The 22,726-nt window shown below is 41.2% G+C and overlaps 1 protein-coding gene and 1 long non-coding RNA gene across 2 annotated transcripts; one reads left to right on the top strand and one right to left on the bottom strand.

The window, feature by feature from the left end:
* DNASE1L1 (deoxyribonuclease 1 like 1) lies at positions 1 to 12,905 on the bottom strand. Its single transcript, XM_070938144.1, has 9 exons — positions 12,871 to 12,905; positions 10,971 to 11,130; positions 9,561 to 9,649; positions 8,689 to 8,775; positions 7,319 to 7,431; positions 4,774 to 4,886; positions 4,030 to 4,187; positions 3,693 to 3,789; positions 1 to 2,286 (listed from the first exon to the last, which is right to left on the bottom strand). The coding sequence occupies exons 2-9, from the start codon at positions 11,112 to 11,114 to the stop codon at positions 2,152 to 2,154; spliced, it is 936 nt and encodes a 311-aa protein (XP_070794245.1). The 5' UTR covers positions 11,115 to 11,130; positions 12,871 to 12,905; the 3' UTR covers positions 1 to 2,151.
* Positions 12,819 to 14,607, top strand: LOC139312927 (uncharacterized). Its single transcript, XR_011600045.1, has 3 exons — positions 12,819 to 12,904; positions 13,839 to 13,947; positions 14,582 to 14,607. It is a non-coding gene; the product is annotated as an uncharacterized lncRNA (long non-coding RNA).
* Positions 14,608 to 22,726: the final 8,119 nt, after the last annotated feature.

The raw sequence follows: 22,726 nt of genomic DNA, 5'->3' as shown, positions 1-22,726 counted from the left end.
TTTCAGATATTGGTATAGTTTATATTGTGCTGTAAAATTATATAATATTTATTCTGTACAAAATGAATCCCCACTGCTCGGAAGGATAGATTGGAATCACACACACACAAAAAAAAACATATACATAATTCTTTTATGAAATGTTCCCTGAGTCAAGAAGAAAAATATCAAGTATCCTATTCAGAGGTGTGTTTCAGCAGATTCTGACCAGTTTTGGAGAACCAGTAGCGGAAATTTTGAGTAGTTCGGAGAACTGGTAGTAAAAATTCTGACTGGTCCCACCCCCATCTATTCTCTGCCTCCCAAGTCCCAGCTGATCAGAAGGAAATGGGGATTTTGCAGTAACCTTCCCCTGGAGTGGGGTGGGAATGGAGGTTTTACAGTATCCTTCCCCTGCCATGCCCACCAAGCCACACCCACAGAACTGGTAGTAAAAAAATTTGAAACCCACCACTGATCCTATTCCCATGATTCTATGCTGATATTTACATTCCTTGTTATTCACTGTCCACCTTTTTTTTTTAGTATCCAGATTCTCTGTTTGGCTACTAAAGAAGGGAGACTACTGGTAATTTTTGTTCTATCACCATAATTAAGTCAACATTTCCATTGCCAAGCAAGACAGTTATTAAGCGAGTTGCACCCCTTTTTATGCCACAGTTGTTATGTGAATCATGCAGTTGTTAAACGAATCTGGCTTCCCTCATTGATTTTGCTTGTCAGAAGCCAGCTGGGAAGGTTAGAAAAGATGCTCATATGACCCCAGGAAAGTGCAACTGTCATAAATACATGCCAGTTGCCAAGCATCCACATTTTTATTGCATGACCATGGGGAATGCTATAACAGTCATGAGAAAACCAATCATAAATCACTTTCTTCAGTGCCATTGTAACTTTGAACAGTGAAGCGCATGCTCAAAGAGAACCGGTAGTAAAGCCGGTCAGAACCCACCACTGGTGTTTATCACTTGCAAAACATTACAGCAAAATCGTTTGCCAGCATGATTGTTTCTCCAGATTAGATCTTCCATCACAACATCCAAAAATATGGGTGTAGGCAGCACCACAATAGAGGAGCTGATTTTCATTGCATCTTGTATTTCTCCATAGTCCCATTGAAAAAAATATATTTTCATAGCAGCCCCAGAACTGGCATGAAACGTTTTCTTCCCATGAACTTCACTGGAAAGGTTTTTTTAAAATCCATATATTAATGGATAGTTAGTCCATTTTCTGTATAACAGAACATAGAGAAAATATAGGACAAAGGAGCAACCAATGATAACGTACAAGCTACAATACATACATATCTTTGAGGAAGGTCCTGCTGAATTTTTGAACTTAGATCATGAGTCTGGCCCAGGGAAGCCCTCTTTGTAACCTGACAACAAGGCTGAGTTTCTGACAAAAGGCAAAAGTGAGACAGACCCTATCCAGTATTCAGGATCCCTGAGGTAGTTGAGCCAAAGTACAATCAGGAAGCAGAATCAAGAAGTCAGCATGTGAGGATATTCAAGAATATGAGGAGATACCCAAACTCAAAGAGTCTTTGCCCAAACAACAAGGCTCAACTGAATGAGAAAACCTTATACATTTTTACTGCCTGAAGGGTCCTTTTGACAATCTTGATGAGAAGGATCAATCCAAAAGTAGGTACTTTGGGGAGAACCTACTTTTACAGGATCCAATCTGGGTTGGTCACTGGGAGCAGTGGTTTAGTCTTCCAAGCTTTCAGACTTGTGTTGGAGCTCATCCTCAGGGAATGTCTCCCTAGTAGAGTGTGTACTTTGGGTTGTTCTCTGTGTGGTATTTATATGGTGCCTGGTTGTATGTAGCTTTTTAGTTGTCGACTGGGGTGTTGATGGCCGGCTATTAAGTCATTGGCTGTTGTTTCCTTGTGCTGTCAAGCCCTCACCTCCTAAGTACTTGATAAACTGGTGGTAAATCAGCACTCCTGTTGACTGAGGAGGGATCCATTTCCCAGGCTTTCCCAAAACTTACTGTCTGAACATCAGGGATTCACCATAGATGGAAGCTGAATCTAGTCAACATAACTGATTCAAGTGCTCTTGTGAAAATAATAAGTACCCTTTTGGGTAGGCCTCCATCTATATCTAATTCTAGGACTAGCACAACAGCCATCTTCTTCCTTCAGATGCCACATCTTGAGTCTGATGTCACAACTATGGTCAGCAACACAAGACCAGCTAAACTAGCTGGCTGGAGCTTCTTACAGGATGAGCCAAGTTCCACCTCTACAGGATAATGATCACTGATCTCTAAGGCCTGGAAAGTGAAGAGAGAGAAAAAAGGATTAGAAATGGAAATGTTCCTATTTTCTGCTCTGAACCCAAGGGAAGAAATGCCTTCATCACCAGTTCATCACTTTAGCCCAATCCTTCCCACACCAGTGCTTTTCAGAGATGTGGGATTATAGCTTCCATCATCCCAAATCAACCTAATCATTGAGAAAGGTCTTGCAACTGGAACTTAAATGAAGAAGAAAAAATAAGAGAAGAAGCAGATAATCTCTCAGACATTATATGATTTAGTTATGGGGGTCATGTAGCATATCTTGACATTTAACAGAAATGTTGTTCAGGGATTGAGTTTCCAGTTTCTTGTGATTTAAACATCCCTCTTTAAATATCTTTCTCCTATCTTAGTACAGAGAACTAGTGCCTAGACTACAAAATTTTTGAATCAAACCTGAGGTTGGTACCCACAATGCCAAAAGGTCACATGGTGATCTTTACCTTTATTTTGTGGATAAAAGGTTTGCACAACAAAGTAAGCCAAAATCTTATTGGCCACACTGTGACTTAATGTGTTGCCATGTATGCCCTTTTCTCCACTAAACTGCTCTCTTAAAGCATCATACATTGTTTCTGAGCTCTATTCAAAGCACCATTTCTCTACTGCCGGTAAGTAGTTTCAGATCAAGTTATTTGAAAAAATTACATCTTATGTATGATTTTCCTGTCTGTTGTGCTGAGGATTGGCAGCCCAGAGTCATTGTGAGTCCAGCAGCATACAGTTTAATAAATGATGATGATGATGATGATATATAGGAATATAGGAACCTGGATAGCTCAACAGACAGAGCACTGTAATTGAACACCAGCTGTCTGCAATTAAAGTAAGATCGAATCTCGCCAGGCTCAAGGTTGACTCAGCCTTCCATCCTTTCTAAGGTAGGTAAATTGAGGACCCAGTTTGTGGGGGCAATAAGCTGACTTTGTATAAATATACAAAAGTATGAAGGCTATTGCTTAACGCATTGTAAGCCGCCCTGAGTCTCCGGAGAAGGGCGGCATATAAATCAAATATATATATATATATATATATATATATATATATATATATATATATATATATATATCCATCTTTAAACATATATTTGATATATAAAGATTTTCCTCTTTTTTAGAAAAATTTCACTGTGCTTTCAATATAATTAAATTTTGTATTTTGGGGCTGCACAATATTATCCTGCTCTTTTATTTATTGCAGTTATGTAATCTTACTAACACAAATTACCCTTGTTATGTTTTCTGTACTTCCTTGGCTTTTTGGAAAGTTGCTTTTCATCCCCTTTTTAGAGACAAAACTGACTAGACAAAGAAATAAACAGTTTTTTCTTCTGAATGTAGTTACATCATTTCTGTCTCCCTTCCAAAAGTGACTGATACCTCTTCCTCAGAAAGTCCAAATTCCTTGGGGAAATCAAATGGCCGAGCTGATCCAGGCACAACAGCACCTAGGCAACGTTCACCATGAATCACAATCCTGTTGGGAAGAAGAAATGGATTATTAGCAGGATGGATCTGGCAACAAGTTTCCCTGAGCCAAGCCTAGGATGCTGGATCCTGCTGGTGATCCAATGAAATAATAACTCTAAAAAGTTAGGATCTTATAAGCTCCTGTTTTTTTCATGATAAGGGAACCCTACTGCATTTGGGCCCTCCTGATGAGTAGCACTCTGCCCTTCAGAGCCAAAGTCCTGTGCCCAAGCAGTCCTGATCTCACCTGTCATAGGCACAGCGGGTTTTCTCTCGAACAGTGGTGTCAGCTTGGTCTCCAATGAGCCAATGAAAGTCAGGTTTCTGGCGCAGGCGGATGTCTTTCCAACGTTTCTTGGCCACATATCCACAGTCTGCATTGAAATCACCCAAGAAAATCATGTCCTGTGTGGGAAGGAAGAGAAATAACATCCGATCTTTCAGAAATCAGTTAAGTTACTAGTAGAATTAATCTACTAAACAAATCAAATAAATAAAATTAGCGACTTAGCATTATCTCAGCTGCAGCTATTACTGGCAGATCTTCACCTAGCAATGTGATGCTGTTTTACGAGAATAATACGTAGCATTTGATATCAGCAAGGGGCAGCACATGGCTGACCTTGGAAAAATAACCAGGGTGGGGCCTCATTAGAACATGGATGGAAGACCACCAGGAAACCCCAAGATTGTAGGCTAAACTGGGAAGGGGGGGGAAAACATCTTCAAAAAGACAATAACAAAACACTTTTATATTGAGAACCAGGTTGGAGTGACAGATAAAAGGCTGGAGTAGAATCGGAGAAATGGCATGGAAGCCAGCTGGGTGACTTTGGGCCAGTCTATCTCTCTCAGTCCAACCCTACAGGGTTGTTGTGATGGGGAAAATAGGAGAAGGGGGCATAATGTATGCCACCTTGATTTGTACAAATAAAAGTGAGATATAAATCAATAAATAGATGCCAAGAAATATATTGTTTCACTGACATACCTCTGTGGCCCAGCGTTCTTGAACATTCAGGAAAACATCATAGAGAGCATCAATTTCAGCTTCTGCCTTGGATGGCATCGTGTGTTGTGGGATCAGCACCAGCTCTGGAAGCTCTTGAGAGAAGCGCAAATAGAAAAAGAGAACTATAAGGATTAGCCACTCAATCTGGAAACCAAACTCAACACATTATTGTTATGAACCACTGAGGTACCTGGGCAGTCAGTACAGGATAAATTTTAAAAAGTAAAGAAACACATTCAGCCACAAAAGCGAGAAGAAAACTAAGCTTTGGAACCTCTGTTTACTCTCCCCTGGTTATTCTGATCAGACTTGAAACAAACCTTTGAATGCAGGTATCATAGGAAATTTGAGATGAGTTGGCGCAGTGGTTAGGGTGCAGTACTGCAGCTACTTCAGCTGACTGCTAGTTCAGCAGATCAGTGGATCAAATCTCACTGGCTCAAGGTTGATTCAGCCTTCCATCCTTCCGAGGTGGGTAAAATGAGGACCCAGATTGTTGGGGGCAATATGCTATTTAGTATACTGTCTTTGGTGTAAGCCACCCAGAGTCCTTGGAGAGTGGGCGGCATAGAAATATGAATAATAAAATAAATAAATAAATATGAATAATAAAATATGAATAATAAAAACTTTGAAACTCTTCTTTTTAAAAAAACTCTGGCCAGAGGTGCTGGAAAGCAAAGGGTCCCCACCCACTGCTCTACATGATCCAGGAAAATTCTTGGGAAAGGAAAGAAAGAACATGAGGCAGCAGGGAGAGCCAACTCACCTTCCAGCATGCTAGGTCTCCTACTCAAATTATATTGCATTAAAAAATGGAAACAAACATTGCAATTTGTATATAAAAAAAAAAACAATTGTCTTGCTAACTGGTGGCATTAGGTGTCAGTAGAAGTTCTTGTTCTGTTTCCATTATTGTTATCGTGTGGTGTGATTTGCCTGGGGGATTTAAGGGTGAGGGAAATATCAGTATTTGCCAAGGATGATTAGTTTTCCTTCTCCAGAATAAATATAATTATGTTGTGCTTTGTGAAGGTGTGTATACAAGCTAACAATGCAGGCTGAGATCCAATTGTTATCTTGTACTCAGTAAGCTTCTAGGCTAAATAAAGAGCCTTGATAGTACAGTGGTTTAATGCACCCTGTTATTAACACAGCTGCCTGCAATTTCTGCTGGTTCGAATCTCTCCAAGGCTCAAGGTTGACTCAGCCTTCCATCCTTTCTAAGGTAGGTGAAATGAGGACCCAGTTTGTGGGGGCAATAAGCTGACTTTGTATAAAATATACAAAAGAATGAAGGCTATTGCTTAACGCATTGTAAGCCGCCCTGAGTCTCCGGAGAAGGGCGGCATATAAATCAAATTTAAAAACAAAAAAATCTTGTCTGTCACCTGAAATTTGCATTCTATTAAATTGATGTTTTGTTATTTGTGGGGGGAAGGGGTGGATATGTCATTAGGCATTTGAGGTCCCCACTTACTCAACCACTATCTTGTATATTGCTTGTAGAGCAGTCATTTCTTTGCCATTTTATGATAACCCCTGCTACTGACTCGTTTTCTAAATTTGTCCCTGGATCCAATTAGACTGGACAATAGAGATTTCTGGGTCAGAACATCTTGGTGGTAATAACAATACGACAACAACAACCTTTATTGTCATTGCACAATATATGAACAAAGAAATTGGTGGAGCTCTCTCAGTGCACCCCTCCAACACAATACAACTCATAATGAAGACAGAAAATCCCTAATGCAATAAATCATATTAACAAACACTCAGTCCTACTGCACCAGTATGAACATGTCACACATTGCACCGGCCCTGCAAGTTCATCATACTACATAGTTATGATGTTATTCCCAGAGGTGGTATTCAGCAGGTTCTGACCAGTTCTGGAGAACCAATAGTGAAAATTTTGAGTAGTTCAGAGAACCGGTAAATACCACCTCTGACTGGCCCCACCCCCATCTATTCTCTGTCTCCAGAGTCCCAGCTGATCAGGAAGAAATGGGGATTTTGCAGTAACCTTCCCCTGGAGTGGGGAGGGAATGGAGATTTTACAGTATCCTTTCCCTGCCATGCCCACCAAGCCACACCCACCAAGCCACGCCCACCAAGCCATGCCATGCCATGCCCACCAAGCCACGCCCACAGAACCGGTAGTAAAAAAAATTGAATTCCCCCACTGGTTATTTCGCATTCAGGAGTCTGACAGCCCACAGATAAAAACTGTTCTTCAGCCTGTAGGTGCGGCTGGCTATGCTTCTATATCTCCTTCCCAATGGTAGGAGGGTAAAGATGTGCTGACCAGGGTGTGAGTCGTCCCTGAGCAATAGAGGACTGGACAATAGAGATTTCTGGATCAGAACATCTTGGTGCTTATAATCCTCTAGAACAGCAGGAGTCTTTGAAGTGGGGCCTAAGAAAAAAATGCTAGTAACTTTGCTCTGGATCATTCCCCTCCAGAGATCTGGATTATTCTTGTTGGAAACGAAATCTCATTTATAATATAGGATTTCACCTTTGTTTGCCATGCTGAAACGGGCGATAAAGGGTTCACGAGCAAAGACATCAGGTCGGTCTGGATGCAGGTCTTCATATGTATAGTAATCCAGTATCTGAATCTTCTGGTTCCTACAGGAAGTGGAAAACACAGGAAAACAGGCTTGGTCCCAGGATGGGGATGAAAGTTACTGTTAAAGACCCAACAATAGATTTTTCTCCAAGCTGGATTTCTCTTCCTAGCTCCAAAAGAATTTTCCTTGGTTGTGCAATGGGGGAAGGATTCCATTTCTCTTTGCCGTACCTTTTGTGTTCCCATTGATTTTTCTGGCTTTCCATTCCTCCACCTACCTTGGATGGACCACTGCATGTTTACAAGTAAAGAAGGGATTAAGATTGTATTGATTCGGTAGCTCTGCTGATTTGGTCACTTTTATTTTTTTCACCCATATTTTAGATCTTATAAGAAACTATCTTTTATGGGTATATTGTGTGCTCTGCTTAATGGATTATGCATTATGAAGGGGGAATTGGTGGGGTTATAAATTATAAGGCATCACTTGCTGACAAGTCCTAGCACATTGCTTTGTCCTTTATCCTTCTACCAATAAAAGCAGATTATTTGAAGACAAGGATTGGTCACATGGGATCTATAAGCAACCCTGTGCCACAAGATCTCCCTCGTGGGCTTATGCTAGCTAGGCCCATAAATCCAAATTATTTTCACCTCCTGCAATTTACATTGTGAGACCTTGCTAGATGTGAAGTTTGTGGAATCTTACAGTTTCTTAAGCTTGGGTTCCTCCAATTTTAAGGCCATGGGTGACTCTTAATGTGTTTAAAGGATGATAGTTGGGAAATAGCAGATGTATGACTCGGAAGGCATTTATTAATGTTTGGAAGTGAATCATGGTGGTGGATGGATCTGTATGCTAATCCATGACTGCAGGTGACAGAGGAAACAATGAAATGTGGATGGATAGATGGATAGAGACAGATGATAGATAGATAGATAGATAGATAGATAGATAGATAGATAGATAGATAGATAGATAGGTATAATAGTTTGATAGATGGATGAGACATGGATAGAGAATAGATTGTGAATATGTATGTTGAGATGGAGTATACATGTGGTATGAAAACAAATAAAATAAATGGATTTGGAATGCTTGTATGTGAGCATACCCATGTGTGTTAGCCAAGGTCATCTCAAAGGCCTGATCTGGTTCCCACAAAAAATAACCCAGCTTTAGGAATTCAGAATTAGAATGGATCTGTGACAGATGCTATAAAAATATGGTGACATCATTATTATCCTTATGTTCAATAACACATGTAGACCCAATCATAAATGTTGCTACAAGTAGTTGGACTAAGTGAATATACCTGTATATGTATACATATCGTTCTTGATAATTTCCACGCCCCAGCAAAGGGCTGGTGAGGTAACTGTAGCTGTGTAGGTCATCAAACCTGGGGGAAGAAAATCCCATAGGATTTAAGCATGCTATATTTGCTGAACAAACAAGTACATGGCTATGGAAAGGTGAGGAAATTTTTACCCTTAGATAATCTCCTGATCTTGCCAAGCTAAAACAACTATTTGAATATGTCTAAAATGATATTGCTGCAATTGCTAGGGAGGAGCTGTTTTAACTTTAAATGGGTAATGAAAAGGAGGACTAGGGGTGATATGATAGCACTGTTCCAATATCTCAGGGGCTGCCACAAAGAAGAGGGAGTCAAGCTATTCTCCAAAGTACCAGAGGATAGGACAAGAAGCAATGGGTGGAAACTAATAAAGGAGAGAAGCAACTAGAAATAAGGAGAAATTTCCTGATAGTTAGAACAATTAATTAGTGGAACAGCTTGCCTCCAGAAGTTGTGGGTGCTCCGACTCTGGAGGTTTTTATGAAAAAATTGGGCAACCATTTGTCTGAAATGGCATTGGGTTTCCTCCTTGAGCAAGAGGTCCCTTCTAACTCTGTTATTCTGTTAACTTTATTTCTCCTGATCAGATTTTCCATGCTTTCCCCCCCCCCCCCCGGCAATCCAGACTACGTTACACCATAAGGAGAAAGGCAATTGCTACTTGTCTTCTTCAACTATCTGGACTACCTTTCCTGCCTCAATGGATCCTTTCCACTTTCCTTTCCTGCCTCTGATCACTCCAAATTCTCGGCCGCCCCTGACTGCTCATCTATTTATGTCCCTCTGATCTTTTGGGATCATGTTTCTTGTGCAGCCCTCAGACTCACTGGTGCAAGGCATTCATCAAAGCAGGCACTGCCTTTCCTTTTGCATCCATCACTTCTTGTAAGACTGAGATATCACAGCGAGCCAAGATCTGTAGAGAAGGGAGAAGGGAATAGAACAGAGTAATAGAATTAACCCCTTTGGATCCCTTTGAATTTTCTTTGGGGATGAGCTCGCTATGACTGATTGCAGCTTGTCCTGAAAGTCAGCAAAAGCAGCGAAATGAGTTCATGTATCAGGCATGAAGGATGGAGAGGAACATAGCTGCCAGCTGCTCCCATTGCTTTTCTCTTAGCTTAACTCAATTAGAAATAAGCCCAATTTAGCTTATTTCTAATTTGAAGAAGGAATTGTATTATGGGTAGTGATGAATAACAAGGGAATCAAGAATTGTTATGTACCCAACTCTTCTTCACTTAAAATGGACTTCTAGTATTGGTACATGAACATCCAGAGCTCTGGGCATGAGGCACATTATGGCATAATTGCACATATGATGCAAATTATGCACTTATTCATGCCATGAGGCAATTGATGTCAACTACATAAGACACATAATTTGAGAGCTGATATCATGGCCTCACTGGGATTTCTACAGGATGCATAGGATGTAATAATTTTTCCCAAGCTTAGTTTCCAGAGGATAAACTAGGCCAGAGCATGGTAGAAGGGTTGTGGTTTGGCATTTCATGGGAGCCTAGTTGACTTGTCATTTTGGGTAAACCAGGCCATCACATTCAACCACAAAGAAGTGACTTATTTGTTTGGGTTTTGTATCATATGAGAATACAGCAATTATATTTGGTTAGCCCAGCTTAAGAGTTTAATATATCATCTGGACAAATCTACCATGATGTATTCACCTGACATACTTGGTGTTTTTTTTTAAATCCAAACATTAATTTTTCATGTGAGCCCATGTCTGCTATTGTTTGCCACCCAAATACAAGCAGACTACCTTCCTACAGCTAGCCTATGATAACGTTTTAAGCCTTCCTCTTTTACACCATTTTAATTTTAAAAAGTGTATATATGCTTGTAAACAGCATTCAAATATACAAGCCTTGTTGCGTAACATAATTAATTCTTGTGAAGATGAAAGAAAATAATTCCAAGGCTCCTAATTTTGCAGCCTTTTCCATTTTATGCTAATTAAACCAGTTTTCACTTGTTTTGTATTTGGAGAGTTGACTTGCTTCTGATAGACATGAGAAGTCAGTCCCATTGTACTGATTTCAAGCTCTGAACGGATATTTCAGACTTTACCAATACCTTCATAAGGGCTAGAAATTTAATTTAATTTTTTAAAAGAAGCAAAAGAAATTAGTTTTCCATATTTTTTTCTTATCAAGGGTTAGAAAGAGAAAGGGGAAGGAAATAGCTGGGGACTCATGTGCTACCTTGCCACTTACCTTGACAAGTATGTCCACGACTCTAGGTTTGTTCACCTTTCCTTCAGCAAAGCGTTGAGCGTTGAAGGCACATATCCGGAAGGCAGCTGCTCCTGTGCACAGCAGCAGGAGCAGCACGGCAGGCAGAGAGTGTGGCGTTTCCATCCTTAGGAATCTAACTCTGTATGTGAAAGAATGAAGGAGAGAAAAAGGGAGAAAAGCAGCCTGCTTGAGAAACTGGAAGGGATAAGGCCATGTTGGCGAACCTATGGCACGCTTGCCACAAGTGGCACGCAGTGCCCTCACTGTGGGCACGTGAGCCGTTGCCCGAGTTCAGCTCTGCCATGCATGCGCACTTGCCTCCCACTGGCCAGCTGGTTGTCGGGTCTCTGCCACGCATGCATGGGGGGTAGGGCGCATGCGTGGGGGCTGTGTGCGCATATGCAGGGGTGGGGCACATGTGGGGGGCCATGCACGCATTGCATTTGGGGTTTTGAGCACGCACACATGCATTTGCACGCAAACGCACTTTGGGCACTTAGTCCGGAAAAGGTTATCCATCACTGGGATAAGGGGAAGGGGAAGAGAATGATCTTTCCCAACAAACCTAGGCTAAAAATGGGAAGGAAGGCAACAAATCAGAGACCAATCCAGACACTGGAAGTATGTCAATGTTTCCTAGGCCAATATAGTCTTTGGGTTTGGTCTGGATCTAAGGACAGCCAGGATGGTGTAGTGGTTAAAGGCACTGAAGAAATCCAAGAGATTGTGAACTAGGTCCACATGGCAGTGGGGTAATTTGTGGCCAGTCCCTCTCTCTCAGCCCCTGGAAGAACATAAGGGTAAACCAACCACTTCTAAAAGCACTGCCAGCAAACTGCATAGACTTGTCCATTTAGTCCTCAGGAGTTAAAACTAAAGGCACACATACACAAAAATAAGAACCTGAGGATTGTTATCAGGGCCACGGCACGTGTTGTATCCCTTCTATATCATAGCCTTAATCTCAACAGAATGTCCATCGAGTTAATTATAATTGAACCCTGGATATATAATTAGTTTTATCCCTAAACTCTGGGGCTTGTCCTCAGATTAACTTGTTTGCACTCTTGCAAACAGCTAATGGGAGAGTGGAGAAGCCAAGAGTAGCCTTGGGTAAAATGGGTAGCTATACAAATTTGATTAATTATAAATAAAACGAATTAATAAATAATCCAAAACCTTTCCTTCCTGTTCCATTTCGCAGCATTTTAGAAAAAAGAAGAATCGGTACCGAAAGCGTATTAGGGAAGGCAAGCACTAATGACGCGCTATCCAAAGTTGTCCAAAGTCTACCAGGCACGGACCCTCATGTTAATGACTTGATTTAATCTATTTGACTAGTCCAGGGGTCTCCAACCTTGGCAACTTTAAGACTGATGGACTTGAACTCCCAGAGTTGAAGTCCACCAGTCTTAAAGTTGCCAAGTTTGGAGACCCCTGGACTAGACCAAACGAAGCAAAACATTTTTTTGCGTGCCGGTTCTAAAAAGGTTTACTACGAAATAAATCCACTGGAGAACCATAATCCGAATTTGGAAATGGGGCCGGTATTTGGTTTGACAGCAGCAGCAGCTCTTGCTCTACAGCAAAAGGGGAAGTAGCACAGGGCTGTTATTTAACCGGCTTGGGAGGGGACTGGGACGGATCTTGCGAGATTCCAGAGGGGATCGAGTGGTCGCCGCATCTCAACGCTTAAAGAACAGGCTTGATCGCTCGGGCTGAACCTCGCCTGCCGTGACACGGACACCACAAATAGGAAGGGCGCCGGACGTTGCTCCAGTTGTGCGAGTCCTCCCTCCGGCCTTTCCTTCACCTCAATTTTGTCCTTCCTACACCCGGCCCTCTTTCCCTCCCCTCGATCGCCAAGCGCTTTACTAACTTGCCACATTGAGTTCGGCGACCGCCAGCTCCAGGTCAGTCAATCCCACTTCTCGCCGCCGTCCCATCCAGGGCTGCAGCAGACGGGGCGGGGGCTCGACGAATCCTCCAAACCGGGCGCCAACCCAGAGAGGGAGGGCGCTCGCGGACTGATCCCAGCGGCTTCGCCTCTTTCTGGAGGCCTTCTCGTCCGTGCGAGCGCCCAGTCCTTTTCTAGATCGCTTTCTCTCTGAAGTTCCTCCAGTTTTCCGTGGCTTGCGAAGATGCAAGTTGGTAGCAAAAGGGAGAAAGAGACTTGTTTACCAAGGGTGCGTCAGTGGAATCTACCCAATCAAAGATACCTTTTTTCTTCCCCCAGTTTCTGTCTCTCCACACCGCCCCCTTTTCTAGCTTCTCTGAGATGCCTCCTTAGCACTTTTCAGCTCAAAACAGAACAATGGTACTTCCCCAGGACCTTTGTGCTGTTTCCTCCGACACCCCTGCGCTCCTAGTTAGCCTGTAAAGTACTTCCACCCTTATGGAAAGATATGCCAGATTCGTCCTAGCGACCAGGAATCTCTGGGCCTTGCTGAACTGGTTGCAGAGAGGTCCACTGCAGTGGTGGGTTCCTCCCGATTCCGCCCGGTTTGGCTGAGCCGGTAGTGGTGACGATTGTGTGCGAAGCGCGTGCACGAAGAGAACCAGTAGTAAATCCGGTTGGAACCCACCACTGGTCCACTGCTTCTTGGTCATGGGTCTCAACAAACTATCCGCTTGAGAATGGCAATGGGTGTTGTCCTGGGCCCCAGCTGCCAGGCCCCAGTGGGTTTACTCTATCCACACCAACTGGTGGCAGGACCTCCTCTTGGGGGAATGGGGAGATGAGAAGTGGCTAGAGAACTTCAAGGAAGACACTCTTTGACATGGCCCATCAGTTGATCATTATTAATCCACTTAATCATTAATCATTATTAATCAATCTCTGTGCAGAAGCGAGTAGCCATTGCTGTGCTGTGGCTGGCAACCATGGTTTCCTACAGGGAGGTTGCCCAACACTTTGGTGTTTCGGAGATCAACAGTGGGCATGATTTTTCTTGAGGTATGCTTTGCCATAGAGCATGTTCTTTTTCCCTGTGACTATCAGTAAGTGTTGTACCTTGTAATTCTTGATGAATGTTTCTTTTCTTTTATGTACACAGAAAGCGTACGCACCAAGACAAATTCCTTGTGTGTCCAATCACACTTAGACAATAAAGAATTCTATTCTATGCTATGCTATGCTATGCTATTCTATTCTATTCTATTCTATTCTATTCTATTCTATTCTATTCTATCCTATCCTATCCTATCCTATCCTATCCTATCCTATCCTATCCTATCCTATCCTATCCTATCCTATCTAAAGGATATCATTTGCTTGGGTGCATACCAGAAGCTATGTTTCCAATGCACCCAATGAATGATCAAGGTTGACAAAGTTGGTTGGTTGGCTGGGCAGGGGAGGAATATCCTTCTGCAAGTGCCCTTGAAGCAAAACTGAACCTGACATATTCCTGCCTGCATAAAGGTGCCAGTGTGGCAACTCTCAGTCGTCCCTTCCCCATTTTTGATATTGTCTTCAGTGTCCTAAAGTTCCTAAAGTTGCATCTCCCAAATGTCTCAGATCATCCCTGAGTGCATCTTTGCTGATTTCCCCCCTTAATACTTCAGCTGGTCTCTCTTTTCATTCCTAGATCATGGATGGCTTTGGACTGATGGGCTTTCCACCCTGTTGTAGCAATGGATGATTGCCGCATACCAGTTTGTGCCCCCACTGGACAAGGGTACGAGATACAAACCACAAGGAAGTGTTATAGTTCTTCCTTCAAGGGATCGTGGATCCTTCTGGTTGCTTCACAAACATTGAAGTGAACTGGAATGATAAGAACCATGAGGAATTCACCTTAGTACACCAAGGGATTCAGGTGTTTTTGTTTGTTTATTTACTTATATTTAAATTTATATACCGCCCTTCTCCCAAAGGACTCAGGGCGGTGAACAGCCAAAAGTAAAAAACATAGAATACAAAGTTTAAAAACAATTTAAAAATATATTAAACAATTTGGCCCAACAATTAAAATATCCCATTTAAAATTAAAATTAAAATTAAACAATTGGAGAGTTAGGCCAGCCTGGCTCGTTGAAATAAAAAAGTTTTGAGGGTCCGGCAGAAAGTATGTAAATCCGGAATCGTCCGTATCTCCCAGGGGAGCTCATTTCAGAGGGCAGGTGCTCCCACAGAGAAAGCTCTCCCCCTGGGGGCCGCCAGTCGACATTGTTTGGCCGATGGCACCCTGAGGAGCCCTTCTCTGTGGGAGCGTACTGGCCGGTGGGAGGCTCTCGGTGGCAGAAGGCGGTCTCATAAATATCTATGTGCCATCTAATCCAACTATTATACTTGATAAGGTGCTTATTCTCCCATGTGTGTGGGCAGATGAAGCTTGCCCAATTCATGCCTAGCTTATGAAATCTTCTGAAGGTTATCTGGACTGGAGGAAGCTAAATTACAAGTACATCTTCAATCACTGCTGTGAGGTTGTGGGACATGCATTTGCAAGGTTGAAGGCCCGCAGGCAGTGCTTAACAGCACGGTTGCCAGCTAGAGAGGAAAATGTAGCTTCTGTGTTTGGTGTCTGTGCTGTTTTGCACCATATTTATGAAACACAGTGGCATGAACCCAGCTGCAACCTTCTAGCACAGAAATACCTTGTCATTCCACATCAAAAAATCATTGTTGAACCAAAGGATGATCAAATTTTACTGGAAGGAAGGCATTCCACAGCATTTTGGTTTACTGATGCGTGCTGTTTTTTGATATGATCATTCTCCTGCTTGTGTGTGATCACCCAGGCAGCTAACAAAATGTCTGTTCCAGTGGATCAACTCTTATTCTTCCATTCCTTTTGTGTTGGGACTGAGTTGTTAGAGGAGAAGAGCAGATTTCAGCAGGAGCATCTGGTTCATTTTATTGGACAGTTTCCAACAACCAAGAGCAGACCATACTGAAAACATGTCAGATTGGCAGACCTGCCTTCTTGCAGACAGTGTGTGGATGTTGGTGGGGGAGAAGAACTAGTTAGGTATAGTGGGAAATAAAAGACGTAGGAAGAAAAATGTCGCTTGTGAGGGAAACTTCCTTCCTTGGCAAAGTGAAAGAAACTCTGGGCTGCTGCAAAAGAGTCACAATGGAAGAGGAGACGGCATGAGTGCTAAAATCTTAACCATGAAAATGGCAAAATAACAAATCCTGCGTCCTGATGTCACACAGCAAGCTCCATCCCTTTGCACTTCTATTACAGCTCATGTTTCTTGACTTCCTCTCTTTTCCGCTCCAAAAGATACCTACTAAAGAAGGACTGACTAAAATTAATATCATCTCAGCATGTATTAAGAGAGCCAGTTTGGCGTAGTGGTTAAGACATCAGGCTAGAAATTTGGAGGCCATGAGCTCTAGTCTTGTTTTGACCTTGGGCCTGTCTCTCTCTCTCAGCCCTAAGAAGAATGCAATGGCAAACTGCTTCCAAAATCTTGCCAAGAAAATGGTAGGGAACCAGTCATAGTCAACACTGACTCAAAGGTGTACATACACACAATAATAGCACGTGCTGATTATTCATTAAGTTATGCAACATTGTCTTGAGGTGTTTGGAGGTTTGAAGCTAGAACTTTTAACTAAGGCCAGAAAAAGACCAATACTCACTGATAAAACACAGGTAAAAATAGGATCAATAATCCTGCTAAATTATGCAGTTTTATGCTAATCAAATGCAATTTCCAGCCTGCTCCCAATTGAACAGTAGCAGTCATCTTTAAAAGTTGGAACTGAAATCTTACTCAGTTTGAGTAAATCTAATTCACCAGGTCTCCTTGGGCAGAAAAGAAGACCTGTAACAAAGTGAAGACGGGCATATGCAGATGATATCATTTACAAAGGTAACATAAAAACATGTCTTTTGAACGTGAACCCACAACAATATGCTTACCAGTTGACCAGCCTTCCCCAACCTGATACCTCTCAAAAGTACTAGGTGAGGATTCTGTCCTGTTGCCATGTTGTCTAAAAATTCTGGAAATTCAAGCATCACTAGGTCTAAGGAACCAGGAAAAACAGTTTTAGTTGCAATTAGACTTAATTCTGCTATCTTTATGTATTCTTTTCATACTGTGTATGTATGTCATTAAAGCATACATCTTCCAGGAAGTTTGTAACTGAGTTCATTGACACAGGTTGACAGCATTGCTTCAGGTTCATTAAACAGGTGGAGAGCTCACACCTTGATATGTCAGTTAAATTAATATAGGTATTAAACATGGTATGTGTAATTGTATCTAACAAAGATGTAAATGTAAGACATCCAATAACAATGTTACTGAAGTACATAGAAGGGCCTTCCTTCTCTTTTATTTGCAATACCCTTAAACTTCCTACCAAGTAAAACCCACCTCATAATAATTGTTCATAATTTAAGTAAAACACAGCTGCTCAAAAAACAACAACAACAAACAAACTCCCAACTGATCCTAGGATTGAAAAGCAATCCCTCCCTCCACCACCACCCCCAAGCTGTTGTTTGTCTGGGGAGGCAGAGGTTGCAATGTTATTTTATTTGATTGTTTAATGCTTGGTGTCAAGTATAAATAGATTTGAAGAAATAAAGTTGCCTTAGATACTATAAAATTGCATTTTTAAATAATACGTGTTCCATTATTTAGTCAATGATACATTTAGTTTTTATGTAGTACTTTACACCTGAGAGGTGGGACGCAGTGGCTCAGTGGCTAAGATGCTGAGCTTGTTGATCAAAAGGTCAGCAGTTCAGCGGTTCAAATCCCTAATGCCGCATAACAGGGTGAATTCCATCCATCTTTGGTGTTTAGTCATGCTGGCCACATGACCACCGAGACGTCTTCAGACATTACTGGCTCTTCGGCTTTGAAACGGAGATGAGCACTGCCCCTTAGAGTTGGGAACGACTAGCACATTTACACCTGAGAACACAATAAATTCTTTATTGTTTTATCTCAATAGCATGGACATACTGAAACATACGCAACACTGCATGCTGAAGCAACTGATCAGATTAAAAGAGGACAGAGGTATCCTTTTTGAGAGCAAATCAAGTGGGAGGGAGGAATGCTCAGCTTATCTTTTATAATCATCTCAAATTCATCCTGAAGAGCTGCCCCAGGATCTCTATTACTACAGAATAACTTCTTTATGGATTAGTTTTGCAACAGGGTGTTCAATTGTATAGAAACTTTTGCAATGGCTGTCCATCTTTTCATTTGTTCCAGATTGTGTGATAGACTGTTCCAGAACTGTATCCAGTGTGTTTCTCAAGGTAGATCTAGCTCTTGCCATCCCCTAATCATCAAAACCCATAGAAATTTTAAATATTTCCTTTTCAACTCACCTGAGGTTGTCCTCAACTTACAACAGCTCATTTAGTGACTGTTCAAAGTTACAACAGCACTGAAAAGAGTGAACATTTTTCACACTTACAATCATTGTCATGTGACCAAAATTCAGATGCTTGGCAACTGGTTCATATTTATGATGGTTGCAGTGTCCTGGGGTCATGTGATCACTTTTTGTGATCATCTGATAATCAAAGTCAATGGAGAAGTCAGATTTACTTAACAACTGGGATACTAATTTAACAAAAGGTCATAAAATGGGGCAAAATTCACTTAACAAATTTGTCATTTACCAGCAGAAATTTTGGGCTCAATTGTGGTTGTAAATCAAGGACTGCCTGTATTTTGTCATCTCTGACTGAAGTCATCCATTTAATACACATACCATAGTTAGAATAGCATTACAAAAGGACTCCATAATCTCCTTTCCTGGAAGATGTCAATTGCTCTAGCATCAGGAGAATATCACTTCCAATCTTTCACTTAGAAATTTCAATAAATGAATAATGAAAAAATTTAGAAGCTGATGTCATCATAATAACTTTAACAGTGTCATTTTCTGCAGAGGTAAGTTTTGGGATTGACTTTCTAAGGGTGAAACTAACAAGCTCTGAATGTTTTAATCAGTAACACTTTCTAAAGCTCGCTGTGTTTTTGTTTCTGTCTATGAAGAACTCTGTCCAAAACTGGAAATATTGGTCACTGATAAAGTTGAGCACATGAAAAAACAAGTGACCCATGGTTTCAATTAAAGGCACAGTAAAAGTCAAGTGTATCAATCGATAGGGTACTGTAGACACAAGCATATATTGGCATGTTCCCCGCCTTGAGAAATACATTTACTTCTCACGAGTTCTGCAGAGCCTTCTCCACAGTCCAAGTTATTCTTTACAATTGAGAACTGCCAACAGGCTTACTGGAAATAGTTTGCGTCTGTGACAACATGGATCTCAGGCAACAGAGAAACAAGCTCATCATATGAACTTGGCTCAAAAAACTCGAGATAGCAAATTCTCCCATCAAGTGAATGGAATTGGTCCAGTGACATGGAACTTTCAGGGAACTTGATGTGTCCACAAATCTGCAATTGTGTAACCATAAGAAGCAGAGATCTATCTCCTTTTCAGTCTGTATCATTTTGCTAATTTACTCAAGAATTTGTGAGAAATAAAAGCAGTGACAGAAACTTTAATACGACTGTGGAATCTGCTTCCTTATTGATGACAAAACAAAGAGTTAATTAATCCAGATTTCTTTGGGTATTGATCTGTTGCAGAGTTGCAGCTATGGAAAAAGACTCTTGTAAGCCTCATTGTATTTAGGAACTTTCCATTCATTTGTAGCATGTCACCAGGCCGTTTGCAATATTTTCCTTCTTATGCGGCATCTTCGCATGTTTTTTTCCATGGATTTTCTGCCATAGGAGAAACATTTCAACTAGCACTATATTCCTACATCTAATACATAAAGGTTTTAAAAAATTAATGCAACATGCAAAGATCCTATTAATTCTGTGTAGCCTATAATAAAAAAATATGTATAAAATATTGATTAAAAAAAAGTCCTAGGCCACATGACTACACTGTAATATAAAATATGAAAGCATGCTGACAAGTTTGCTAATGACCAGAAAAAAAGCACAAAAAATGAAATATTTTAGCAATATTGGCTGTACCTAATCCTGGTCTTCTGGTTGAATGAAAGGTTCATTTATATTAAGTAGAATTGTGTGCTAAAACTCTGTGTCTTTAAATTCCATATATATTACTTTTCCAAAACAAGATCGTTGAGTATGTTCGTAGTGCTTTTGAATAGACCCTGTACAGTACTTTTGGATGGATTCCCTGCCCAGCTCAAGTGAAACTGAAATAAAATTACCGTATGTTGGCAGGTTTGTGGATATTTGGCAAATATAGTTAGTGGAAAACATGGACATTTTCTCAAAGAGGCAGTAAGGTGAATACACTCGCTCATACACGTGATTCAAAACAACTTTAATTATATTTAAAGAGATAGTTAAGGGATAGCAATTCCTCATTCTTAACCTGTAAATCAGGTGATCATAGAAAAAAAAATCACGAAAGATTCAAGTTAAACAAACATAAAAACCGAGTTGTATTTAATGTTGAGGTTTCACCAGTTTCTTCTTCTTGTGTCATATCCATCATTGGACATTGGCAATCATGTTGGCGATCCTATTTTTATCAAAAGCCGCACGAAAAAGTGCTGTTGAGTTTTGTTGAAATGAGTCCCTTAGATTTTGAAGCCATGATCTTCTTCTTCTGCCTGGACCTAGTTTGCCTTCAATCTTTCCTTAGAAGATTAAGTGAAGTATGCCCTACAATCGCCTAAGAGTATCCCAAGGCAAGAGAGGTTTGTTTAACAGACAAACAGTGGATACAATCAGCAGCATATGAGTCAGTTCTCAAAGGCCGAGAATTTTGAACAGCTTTACAGTGATAAAGCTACTAGTGGTCTGGAGTAGACTCCTCGGGGGTTCCCGGTCCATGTCCTGTCTGTATAAATGGACAGACTCCCATTCAAACTAGTTACACATGACAAGAAGGAGCCTTGGTAGTACAGTGGTCTAAGGCACCCTGTTATTAAGCTGGTTATTAAGACCAGCTGCCTGCAATTACTGAAGGCTCAAGGTTGACTCAGCCTTCCATCCTTTCTAAGGTAGGTTAAATGAGGACCCAGTTTGTGGGGGCAATAAGCTGACTTTGTATAAATATACAAAAGTATGAAGACTATTGCTTAACGCATTGTAAGCCGCCTTGAGTCTCCGGAGAAGGGCGGCAAATAAATCAAATTTAAAAAAAAAGGGGGGGGGCGGAATGCTTGGGGTGATGGCTTACGCGGCAGCCTACACGCGAGTCACAGTGCTGCGTTAGATGTATCCACAAAGCCTTCTTCCTTTGCCTGCATAGGTTGGGGAAATTGGGATGAGACCTGGCACACCACCCTTGAGTTGCAAATGGCTTTAAGAAGCTCCTCTCATTTTCGGCAACGCGGAGAAATACGCCTTCTCAGCAATAGATTGCATTCTAATTTTCACCTCCCGCCCCTAAAGTCCCGCTATCAAAATGACAAAAACATCCACAGCTGTTTCCCGATCAAGACTTGATCACACCTCGTGGGAATGGAGATGCGGGCTGATAAGTCTACTGGGAAATGTAGTTTATTGAATACGTGACGTGCTTACTTCTCGCGATAGTGTGCTTTTGCGCTCATCACCCTAGATCTGTGTTTCTCAAACTTGGCAGGTTTAAGAGGTATGGCTAGCTGGGGAATTCTGGACCCAGCACGTCTTAAAGTGGCCAATTTGTGGAAACACGGCCTTAGGTTCTCACAACCAGTGGCCAATTGCATGCCTATATTGAGTCCTTTACATATTTACTGAAAGGCAAGCCTATTTTATTTATATATTTTATTTATTTATTTTGTCAAGCATATATAACAGGTAAAAGTATAAACATAATTTGAATACATGAAAAGTGTAAGTAAAAAGGAATATTAGGACAGGGACCTTCCCAATGTGTAGATAACAGTAGAGCTTGTAACGAATAAGGTGCAAATTCTATCGTAGTTACAGAGGCAATCCACTGATTTCACTCGATGTCCTTCCAAATAAGTGTATATAATATTGAAGCTTGAAATCACATTAAATCGGATGCAATATTGGGCGACCTGAAAGACCAGTTTAGGGACAGATCCTCCTGGAGAAAAATCTATGTGATCGCAGGGAGCCGAGAACGACTTGATGTTAAGTAGTCAATTGCTCCAATCGGAAAAGGGGGGGGGGAATTAAAATAGCTGGGTGAAAATTATCTAGAGATATACTGCTCAAAAAAATAAAAGGAACACAAGCAGAAGACATCCGAGATCTGAATGAATGAAATAGCCTTATTAAATACTTTGTTCTTTACATACAGTAGTTTATACACTGCTCAAACAACTAAAGGGAACACAAAACTACTGTATGTAACGAACAAAGTATTTAATAAGGCTATTTCATTCATTCAGACCTCGGATGTCTTCTGCTTGTGTTCCCTTTATTTTTTTGAGCAGTGTATTTTATAGAGATGTTTTTATTTATTAAATTTATTTCTATCCCGCCTTTATTATTTTTTTTACAGCTAACTCAAGTTCTTCATGCATTTATTCAAAATGTTGGGCTCCCCGGCTCTTCAGTCATAAAACCAAAGCCTTTTATCGTTCCTCTTCCTCTAAAAACTGATCTGACGTTTTCCAAGTCACGGCTCCTAAAAGACAGTCCTTTGGGGCGCTTACCATAGAGACGAGGAAAGCTAGAGCGAAACCCTTCCCTGCTCGCCTGGAGAGAACCACGAAGCGAGGACTTTTTTTTTTTTTTTAACCATTACATATTGGACCGGAAACTCAGACATTCTACCCCTCTA

This window comes from Pituophis catenifer, unplaced genomic scaffold (genome assembly GCF_029215685.1).
Source record: "Pituophis catenifer annectens isolate HBS135680 unplaced genomic scaffold, rPitCat1.0.hap2 SCAF_2, whole genome shotgun sequence".
Classification (NCBI taxonomy): domain Eukaryota; kingdom Metazoa; phylum Chordata; class Lepidosauria; order Squamata; family Colubridae; genus Pituophis; species Pituophis catenifer.
Note: the sequence above shows the minus strand (reverse complement) of the source record. Positions and strands in the feature narration are given on the sequence as shown.

Bases quoted from the DNA above. Each gene is read 5' to 3' on its own strand.
- DNASE1L1 (XM_070938144.1), bottom strand. From the start codon at position 11,114: ATGGAAACGCCACACTCTCTGCCTGCCGTGCTGCTCCTGCTGCTGTGC. The intron at 4,188-4,773 runs GTATGTCAGTGA...CTTCCCACACAG, and splicing joins AAGAACGCTGGGCCACAGAG to GACATGATTTTCTTGGGTGA. The intron at 3,790-4,029 runs GTGAGATCAGGA...TCTTCCCAACAG, and splicing joins ACCCGCTGTGCCTATGACAG to GATTGTGATTCATGGTGAAC.